Source organism: Theropithecus gelada, chromosome 13 (assembly GCF_003255815.1).
Source record: "Theropithecus gelada isolate Dixy chromosome 13, Tgel_1.0, whole genome shotgun sequence".
Lineage (NCBI taxonomy): Eukaryota > Metazoa > Chordata > Mammalia > Primates > Cercopithecidae > Theropithecus > Theropithecus gelada.
This window is the reverse complement of record NC_037681.1, coordinates 2,734,879-2,746,260: the sequence shown is the minus strand read 5'-3', so window position 1 is coordinate 2,746,260 and position 11,382 is coordinate 2,734,879. Positions and strand designations below refer to the sequence as shown.

The 11,382-nt window shown below is 38.3% G+C and overlaps 1 gene segment (V, D, J or C); it reads left to right on the top strand.

Moving 5' to 3' along the window:
• LOC112604943 overlaps window positions 1-11,382 on the top strand; it is a 315,492-nt gene that overhangs the window by 8,644 nt on the left and 295,466 nt on the right. Inside the window, 1 exon segment of the V gene segment in view lies at window positions 2,919-2,923. Within this exon segment, the coding sequence occupies window positions 2,919-2,923 (5 nt within the window).

The following is an 11,382-nucleotide window of genomic DNA, read 5'->3' as shown; positions in this document are numbered from 1 at the left end:
TTCCAGCTGCATCCATGTCCCTACAAAGGACACAAACTCATCCTTTTTTATGGCTGCATAGTATTCCATGGTGTATATGTGCCACATTTTCTTAATCCAATCTGTCACTGATGGACATTAGGGTTGATTCCAAGTCTTTGCTATTGTGAATAGTGCTGCAATAACTGTTACCAACGACCAGAGTACTTGGCTTCTTTTCTGAGTCTTAGGTAAGCAGAAATTTACCCATTTTCTCTTCTGTAAGTTGAAAAATTTTGGAGTATATAAGCAAAACTCAAGTTTATTCAGTGAATTTTTAAGACTACAAATATTGTTCATTGTTACATACATTAGAGAAAATTTCATTCATTCACATATGGCAATTCCTTAATTTACTCATTTATAGGAAAACTCTCTCTGGATAATGCCACTTTATTGCTTGCTCCATCATACTATACTGGATAAAGAATATATTCAAGAGTCAGGTAATTAAATATTTGCATTTCATTTGTTTAATGTAATGGCTTGATGACCATGGGTCCATCACTTAATTTCTGTGTGCATCTCTAAAAGGGTGATGATACTTTCCTCCCAGATACGTTGTGATGATTAAATGAGATGTCTCATGTAAAGTGGCTGGCATATATTATGCCAGTTTTCTTCCCCTTTTGAAGTTAAATTATCTCAACTGTCACTTTCTTAAATTTTCTGCCCCAGGAATTTCTCATACTTCTTTTTTGTTTTAGTATAAAGCATATTTACTTATTCATTGTCTCAGATGAAAATGCTGTTGTAGTCTACTTGTAAGCACTATGTTATTTTCCTACCAAATTTACTATTCTCTTGAGAAAAATTGACAGAACCAGGTATCTTCTTCAATATTCTTCATTATAGGGATTTATAATTCAGATGAAGTGGATATTAACAATAAATAATTCTGAATTATCACCATCAGTCACACTTATGAGTCTTATGTGCATATATCTACACAAATTGACCAACTTTACATTGCACCAGAATGATGAAATTTGGCTTGGATAAAGAATTGTGAATCTTGTTCTGCCATTACCTATGTACTCTTTATACAAATATGGAGGCAGATTCCAGACTAAACACTCCCTACAACTTGAAGATAGTTTTCAAAAGCTTGTGTGAGCTACATTGAATCAGATTAGAAGACTAGAAACTACCTTGTGCCTAGACTTATTTTACCCCGAGTCTGCACCTATTTATGATTCCAATGACTACTAAAAGTCTTATGAAATACAGACAGACAAACAGACACACACACACACACACACACACAGGGGGGTGGGAATCCCTCAGATCTACTAAAAAGATTGTACCTGATCCCTTAATGCCTATTCTTTATATGTCAGGTGGAATTTTCCCAAAGCCCTCTCACTGCCAACCTTGAAAGAGAAAGGAAAGCAGTGAGTTTCTCAATGTGGTCTAAAAGCAGCAAGTATCTTGATGTGTATTAAACACTTTATTACAGGATCATAATGGAAATGTCTACAGTGGTCAGTCAAGTACATGAATGTGTCAGGTGTATGGGTAGGTTAGGTTCTGGACAGTACTTGCACTTCCTAAAGTGAATAGCTGCCCTTGGAGCCTGCAATTATTGCCACATAAGAATGCAGACCAATGTGGTAAAATCTTCTGATTGTAAAAATATATTTAAAATTCAGATTTTTATGCAAAATCTCTTAATAGATAATTGTTTGTAACTTATTCAAACAAACACTAAGCTGGTCCAACAAAATACGTCTCTGGATAATATAAAATCTAGAGTAGCCCAGTGTGTGATACATATTTTAAATATTTGTGTCCTCTCACAGAAAGCAGGAAAGATATTAACTTGTTTATGCAAAGTGATAACGTTAGGATGTTACCAAATCTGTTGGCTTTAACAACATCAATGATTTTAAGTTTAAGTTCATTCTAATGTATTCTGTATGTATACTTCTGTGTATTTCATCTTAAAAAATCTAACATAATTCCAAAATACTTCAAACAGCTTACTAAGAGATTGGTTATTAGTATTAAGAAAAGCTTCATACTTTCAAAAACATTAAATATACCTATTTCCCCCCACATTTTAAAATATTTGAAATTCTGTTTTTGTCATTTCAGTTGATTATTTAATTCAGGAATATTTCTTTAAAGGCTGTCAACCTCCTTCTATGTTAGATGTATTGGGATAAAATTTAAAATTTGTATGTGTCTAGGAATTTCTCCATTTCTTCTATATTTTCCAATATATTGGCACATGGATACTCATAGTAGCCCCTAATAATTATTTGTATTTTCACAGTATGAGGTATAATGTCTGCTTTTTCATTTATTATTGTATTCATTTGTATCCTGTCTTTATTTTTTCTTTGGCTGAAGATTTGTAAATTTCATTTAACTTTTCAAAAAACCACCTTGTTGTTTCATTGATCTTTTGTAGTGTTTTCTTCATTTCGATTTTACTTATTTCTACCCTGAACCTATTATTTCTTTTCTTCAGCTAATTTTAGGTTTGTTTTGTCTTGCTTTTCTCATTCTTTAAGATGTATTGTTAGATTGTTTATTTCAAGTTTTTCCTCTTTTATGATGTAGGCACTTATATCTATAAACTTTCCTCTTAGTACTGCTTTTGCTGCATCCCATAGGTTTTAGTATGTTGTGTTTCCATTATCATTTGTTTCAATTATTGTTTCAATTGTTTTCCTAATTTCTTCATTTACCTACTGCTCATTCAGGATCAAATAGTTTAATTTTCATGTACTTGTATAGTTTCAAAAATTCCTCTTATTATTAGTTTCTAGTTTTATTCCATTGTATTCAGAGAAGATGCTTGATATTATCTCAGCTCGTTGACTGTTTTAAGATTTGTTTGGTAACCCAACATATGATCTATCCTTGAGAATGATCCATGTACAGAGGAAAAGATTATGTATTCTGCAGCCATTGGATGAGATGTTCTGTAAACATCTATTAGATCCATTTGGTCTATAGTCTAAATTAATTCCAATGTTTCTTTGTTGATTTTCTGTCTGGAAAATCTGTCCAATGCTGAAAGTGAAGTGGTGGAGTTTCCAGCTATGATTTTATTGGGGCCTATCTCTCATTTTAGCTTAATAATATTTACTTTACAGATCTGGGTGCTCTAGTGTTGGCTTCATATATATTTAAAATTTGTATATCATCTTGCTGAATTGAACCCTTTATCATTATATAATGACATTCTTTGTATCTTCTTACAGTTTTAGTTTTGAAACATATTTTAATATAAGTATAGATACTTCTGCTCTTTTTTGGTTTCCATTGGCACGGAATATCTTTTTCTATTCCTTTAATTTTCAGTCTATGCATCTCTTTATGGGTGAAGTATATTTCTTTCAGGCAACAGATCAATAGGTCTTGTTTTTTTAAAATCGATTCAGCCATTCTATGTCTTTTGATTGAAGAGTTTAGTTCATTTACATTAGATGTTATTATTGATAAGTAAGGACTTACTCTTGCCATTTTGCCACTTATTCTGGTTGTTTTGCAGACTTCTTTTCCTTCTTTGTTTCTTTCCTGTCTTCCTTTAGTGATGGTGATTTTCTCTGGTGATATAATTTAGCTCCTTGCTTTTTACTTTTTGTATATCTGTTGTACGTTTTTTGGTTTGAGGTTACCATGAGGCTTGCAAACACTATTATGGAAGCCATTATTTTAGTGTGATAACAACGTAACACTGCATAAATGGAGAAGCAAAAAGAAAACTAATAAAAAATTTATCCCTTAATTTTGTTCCCCTGCTTTTTAACTTTTTGTTGTTTCTGTTTATATCTTATTGTACTATTATATATTGAAAAGTTGTTATAGTTATTATTTTTGATTGGCTCATCATATAGTCTTTCTACTTAGGATAAAAGTAGTTTATACACCAAAATTACAGTGTTATCATATTCTATTTTTTCTGTGTACTTACTATTGCCAATTAGTTTTATACCTTCAGGAGATTATGTATTACTCACTAATCCCATTTTATTTCTGATTCAAGTACTGTCTTTAGCATTTCTTGTAGGACAATTCCGTTATTAATGAAAACCCTCAGCTTTTGTTTGTCTGTGAAAGTTCTTATTTCTCCTTCATGTTTGAAGGATATTTTCACCAGATTTATTGTTCTAGGGTAAAGGTTTTTTGTTTTTGTTTTTTTTCTTCAGCACTTTAAAAATGTCATGCCATTCTCTCCTGACCTGTAAGCTTTCCCCTGAAAAGTCTGCTGCCAGACATATTGGAGCTCTGTTGTATGTTGTTTGTTTTCTTTCTCTTGCTGCTCTTAGGATTCTTTCTATTATCATTTATGTTTGTGAATTTGATTATTATATGCCTTGAGGTAGTTTTGACTGGGTTAAATCTGAATGGTGTTCTATAACCTTCTTGTACTTAGATATTGATCTAAGTCTCAGAGGCTCACCCAGTGCCCTCAACATAGCACCTGGATTTGCTGCTGGTTATTCAGAGCATAAGGGCTCTTCAGTTAAGAGACAATACATGCTGTTAGGACTAGGTCCTTTCCTTCAAGTCAGTGTGTTCTTTTCTGGCCCAGGGTATGTCTAGAAATGTCATTCAGGATTAGCTCTTAAAAGAGGGGCCTCCCAGCTCTGACTGGTGCCCCATCCTACTGTGGCTGAGTTGGTATCTAAAATGCAAGACGAAGTCCTCCCCACATTTCCTGCTCCACTCTTCAAGTGAAAGCAAAGGGTCTATTTTGAAGCCCTGAACTAGGCCACCTGGGGTTAGGGAAGGTGTGTTGCCAGCATTCCCTTCGCCAACCCAGCTGGTATTTCAGGAGGTTGCACGCTCCGCACAGTCCACTGTCTCTTGCCCTAGTTTAGCAAGAGGACTCACCTAAAAGCTGCAGTCCTTATGACCTAGATTGCCTTTCAATTTATTACCTAGAAACCCAGAGCAATTTAGCCCTCTGTGTTGAGGTTTGTGGTACGATTTCCCTCTTGCTAAGGCTGTTTTAAATGCTCCCTCTGTGGGTTGGAGTTAGCTGAGTTTGGTCTATTTTTTCTTTCTCTTCTAATAGGACGGCATTGAGTTTAAGGCCTTACAATTGCTGTGCTCTTCCTCCCCCAGGGACTAAAGATATTCTCTGCACCTCCCTGGTTGCTGCTGCCAGGGAGTTGGGAAAGAGTGGTGTTGGCGATTCAGGACTGTTTTTTCCTATGTTTTCAACGCCTCTTTCCGCAATATGAAGTTAAAACCAGGTACTATGAGTGCTCTCCTGGGTTTTGGTTCTTATGAAGGTGTTTTTTCTGTGTAGATAGATATTAAATTGGTGTCCTTGTTGGCGGATGATCAGTAGAGTCTTCTATTCTGCCATTTTGCTATACCTCCTCTCCACTCTCCAGGATTTATTTTTAAAAGAAAGATACCTGAATAAAAATGAGATTTTTATGGTTTACACATACGATCAATGAAAAAATGTAGCTGTTAGAGGTAGACATATCAATAAGTCACCTAGGAAATCAGATAATCCAAGGAATATACTCTATAAAAGAAGAGTCTCCATGATATAGAGTAGGAGGGATTTCTGAATTAAGGGTGAAAACTGGTAGATATAAGTTGTCTCACTGATACAGGCATTGACAAGGTAATACCAAGTATGCAACTTTGGGGGCGGAGCAAGATGGCCGAATAGGAACAGCTCCAGTCTCCAACTCCCAGCGCGAGGGACACAGAAGACCGGTGATTTCTGCATTTTCAACTGAGGTACTGGGTTCATCTCACTGGGGAGTGCCAGACGATTGGTGCTTGTCAGCTGCTGCAGCCCGACCAGCGAGAGCTGAAGCAGGGCGAGGCATCGCCTCACCTGGGAAGCGCAAGGGGGAAGGGAATCCCTTTTCCTAGCCAGGGGAACTGAGACACACAACACCTGGAAAATCGGGTAACTCCCACCCCAATACTGCGCTTTAAGCAAACAGGCACACCAGGAGATCATATCCCACACCTGGCCGGGAGGGTCCCACACCCACGGAACCTCCCTCATTGCTAGCACAGCAGTCTGTGATCTACCAGCAAGGCAGCAGCGAGGCTGGGGGAGGGGCGCCCGCCATTGCTGAGGCTTAAGTAGGTAAACAAAGCTGCTGGGAAGCTCGAACTGGGTGGAGCTCACAGCAGCTCAAGGAAACCTGCCTGTCTCTGTAGACTCCACCTCTGGGGACAGGGCACAGATAACAACAAAAGCGGCAGAAACCTCTGCAGACGCAAACGACTCTGTCTGACAGCTTTGAAGAGAGCAGTGGATCTCCCAACACGGAGGTTGAGATCTGAGAAGGGACAGACTCCCTGCTCAAGCGGGTCCCTGACCCCTGAGTAGCCTAACTGGGAGACATCCCCCACTAGGGGCAGTCTGACACCCCACACCTCACAGGGTGGAGTACACCCCTGAGAGGAAGCTTCCAAAGCAAGAATCAGACAGGTACACTCGCTGTTCAGAAATATTCTATCTTCTGCAGCCTCTGCTGCTGATACCCAGGCAAACAGGGTCTGGAGTGGACCTCAAGCAATCTCCAACAGACCTACAGCTGAGGGTCCTGACTGTTAGAAGGAAAACTATCAAACAGGAAGGACACCTAAACCAAAACCCCATCAGTACATCACCATCATCAAAGACCAGAGGCAGATAAAACCACAAAGATGGGGAAAAAGCAGGGCAGAAAAGCTGGAAATTCAAAAAATAAGAGCGCATCCCCCCCGGCAAAGGAGCGCAGCTCATCGCCAGCAACGTATCAAAGCTGGACGGAGAATAACTTTGACGAGATGAGAGAAGAAGGCTTCAGTCCATCAAATTTCTCAGAGCTAAAGGAGGATTTACGTACCCAGCGCAAAGAAACTAAAAGTCTTGAAAAAAAAGTGGAAGAATTGATGGCTAGAGTAATTAATGCAGAGAAGGTCCTAAACGAAATGAAAGAGATGAAAACCATGACACGAGAAATACGTGACAAATGCACAAGCTTCAGTAACCGACTCGATCAACTGGAAGAAAGAGTATCAGCGATTGAGGATCAAATGAGTGAAATGAAGCAAGAAGAGAAACCAAAAGAAAAAAGAAGAAAAAGAAATGAACAAAGCCTGCAAGAAGTATGGGATTATGTAAAAAGACCAAATCTACATCTGATTGGGGTGCCTGAAAGTGAGGGGGAAAATGGAACCAAGTTGGAAAATACTCTTCAGGATATCATCCAGGAGAATTTCCCCAACCTAGTAGGGCAAGCCAACATTCAAATCCAGGAAATACAGAGAACGCCACAAAGATACTCCTCGAGAAGAGCAACTCCAAGACACATAATTGCCAGATTCACAAAAGTTGAAATGAAGGAAAAAATCTTAAGGGCAGCCAGAGAGAAAGGTCGGGTTACCCACAAAGGGAAGCCCATCAGACTAACAGCAGATCTCTTGGCAGAAACTCTACAAGCCAGAAGAGAGTGGGGGCCAATATTCAACATTCTTAAAGAAAAGAATTTTAAACCCAGAATTTCATATCCAGCCAAACTAAGTTTCATAAGTGAAGGAGAAATAAAATCCTTTACAGATAAGCAAATGCTTAGAGATTTTGTCACCACCAGGCCTGCCTTACAAGAGACCCTGAAGGAAGCACTCAACATGGAAAGGAACAACCGGTACCAGCCATTGCAAAAACATGCCAAAATGTAAAGACCATCGAGGCTAGGAAGAAACTGCATCAACTAACGAGCAAAATAACCAGTTAATATCATAATGGCAGGATCAAGTTCACACATAACAATCTTAACCTTAAATGTAAATGGACTAAATGCTCCAATGAAAAGACACAGACTGGCAAACTGGATAAAGAGTCAAGACCCATCAGTCTTCTGTATTCAGGAGACCCATCTCACACGCAGAGACATACATAGGCTCAAAATAAAGGGATGGAGGAAGATTTACCAAGCAAATGGAGAACAAAAAAAAGCGGGGGTTGCAATACTAGTCTCTGATAAAACAGACTTTAAACCATCAAAGATCAAAAGAGACAAAGAAGGCCATTACATAATGGTAAAGGGATCAATGCAACAGGAAGAGCTAACTATCCTAAATACATATGCACCCAATACAGGAGCACCCAGATTCATAAAGCAAGTCCTTAGAGACTTACAAAGAGACTTAGACTCCCATACAATAATAATGGGAGACTTCAACACTCCACTGTCAACATTAGACAGATCAACAAGACAGAAAGTTAACAAGGATATCCAGGAATTGAACTCATCTCTGCAGCAAGCAGACCTAATAGACATCTATAGAACTCTCCACCCCAAATCAACAGAATATACATTCTTCTCAGCACCACATCGTACATACTCCAAAATTGACCATGTAATTGGAAGTAAAGCACTCCTCAGCAAATGTACAAGAACAGAAATTACAACAAACTGTGTCTCAGACCACAGTGCAATGAAACTAGAACTCAGGACTAAGAAACTCAATCAAAACCACTCAACTACATGGAAACTGAACAACCTGCTCCTGAATGACTACTGGGTACATCACGAAATGAAGGCAGAAATAAAGATGTTCTTTGAAACCAATGAGAACAAAGATACAACATACCAGAATCTCTGGGACACATTTAAAGCAGTGTGTAGAGGGAAATTTATAGCACTAAATGCCCACAAGAGAAAGCAGGAAAGATCTAAAACTGACACTCTAACATCGCAATTAAAAGAACTAGAGAAGCAAGAGCAAACACATTCGAAAGCTAGCAGAAGGCTAGAAATAACTAAGATCAGAGCAGAACTGAAGGAGATTGAGACACAAAAAACCCTCCAAAAAATCAATGAATCCAGGAGTTGGTTTTTTGAAAAGATCAACAAAATTGACAGACCACTAGCAAGACTAATAAAGAAGAAAAGAGAGAAGAATCAAATCGACGCAATTAAAAATGAAAAAGGGGATATCACCACCGACCCCACAGAAATACAAACTACCATCAGAGAATACTATAAACACCTCTATGCAAATAAACTGGAAAATCTAGAAGAAATGGATAATTTCCTGGACACTTACACTCTTCCAAGACTAAACCAGGAAGAAGTTGAATCCCTGAATAGACCAATAGCAGGCTCTGAAATTGAGGCAATAATTAATAGCCTACCAACCAAAAAAAGTCCAGGACCAGATGGATTCACAGCTGAATTCTACCAGAGGTACAAGGAGGAGTTGGTACCATTCCTTCTGAAACTATTCCAATCAGTAGAAAAAGAGGGAATCCTCCCTAACTCATTTTATGAGGCCAACATCATCCTGATACCAAAGCCTGGCAGAGACACAACAAAAAAAGACAATTTTAGACCAATATCCCTGATGAACATCGATGCAAAAATCCTCAATAAAATACTGGCAAACCGGATTCAGCAACACATCAAAAAGCTTATCCACCATGATCAAGTGGGCTTCATCCCTGGGATGCAAGGCTGGTTCAACATTCGCAAATCAATAAACATAATCCAGCATATAAAGAGAACCAAAGACAAGAACCACATGATTATCTCAATAGATGCAGAAAAGGCTTTTGACAAAATTCAACAGCCCTTCATGCTAAAAACGCTCAATAATTTCGGTATTGATGGAACGTACCTCAAAATAATAGGAGCTATTTATGACAAACCCACAGCCAATATCATACTGAATGGGCAAAAACTGGAAGCATTCCCTTTGAAAACTGGGACAAGACAGGGATGCCCACTCTGACCACTCCTATTCAACATAGTGTTGGAAGTTCTGGCTAGGCAATTAGGCAAGAGAAAGAAATCAAGGGTATTCAGTTAGGAAAAGAAGAAGTCCAATTGTCCCTGTTTGCAGATGACATGACTGTATATTTAGAAAACCCCATTGTCCTTGCCCAAAATCTCCTTAAGCTGATAAGCAACTTCAGCAAAGTCTCAGGATACAAAGTTAATGTGCAAAAATCACAAGCATTCTTATACACCAGTAACAGACAAACAGAGAGCCAAATCAGGAATGAACTTCCATTCACAATTGCTTCAAAGAGAATAAAATACCTAGGAATCCAACTGACAAGGGATGTAAAGGACCTCTTCAAGGAGAACTACAAACCACTGCTCAGTGAAATAAAAGAGGACACAAACAAATGGAAGAACATACCATGCTCATGGATAGGAAGAATCAATATCGTGGAAATGGCCATACTGCCCAAGGTAATTTATAGATTCAATGCCATCCCCATCAAGCTACCAATGACTTTCTTCACAGAATTGGAAAAAACTGCTTTAAAGTTCATATGGAACCAAAAAAGAGCCCGCATCTCCAAGACAATCCTAAGTCAAAAGAACAAAGCTGGAGGCATCACGCTACCTGACTTCAAACTATACTACAAGGCTACAGTAACCAAAACAGCATGGTACTGGTACCAAAACAGAGATATAGACCAATGGAACAGAACAGAGTCTTCAGAAATAATACCACACATCTACAGCCATCTGATCTTTGACAAACCTGAGAGAAACAAGAAATGGGGAAAGGATTCCCTATTTAATAAATGGTGCTGGGAAAATGGGCTAGCCATAAGTAGAAAGCTGAAACTGGATCCTTTCCTTACGCCTTATACGAAAATTAATTCAAGATGGATTAGAGACTTAAATGTTAGACCTAATACCATAAAAATCCTAGAGGAAAACCTAGGTAGTACCATTCAGGACATAGGCATGGGCAAAGACTTCATGTCTAAAACACCAAAAGCAATGGCAGCAAAAGCCAAAATTGACAAATGGGATCTCATTAAACTAAAGAGCTTCTGCACAGCAAAAGAAACTACCATCAGAGTGAACAGGCAACCTACAGAATGGGAGAAAATTTTTGCAATCTACTCATCTGACAAAGGGCTAATATCCAGAACCTACAAAGAACTCCAACAAATTTACAAGAAAAAAACAAACAACCCCATCAAAAAGTGGGCAAAGGATATGAACAGACATTTCTCAAAAGAAGACATTCATACAGCCAACAGACACATGAAAAAATGCTCATCATCACTGGACATCAGAGAAATGCAAATCCAAGCCACAATGAAATACCATCTCACACCAGTTAGAATGGCGATCATTAAAAAGTCAGGAAACAATAGGTGCTGGAGAGGATGTGGAGAAATAGGAACACTTTTACACTGTTGGTGGGATTGTAAACTAGTTCAACCATTACGGAAAACAGTGTGGCAATTCCTCAAGGATCTAGAACTAGATGTACCATATGACCCAGCCATCCCATTACTGGGTATATACCCAAAGGATTATAAATTATGCTGCTATAAAGACTCATGCACAGGTATGTTTATTGCAGCACTATTCACAATAGCAAAGACTTGGAATCAACCCTAAT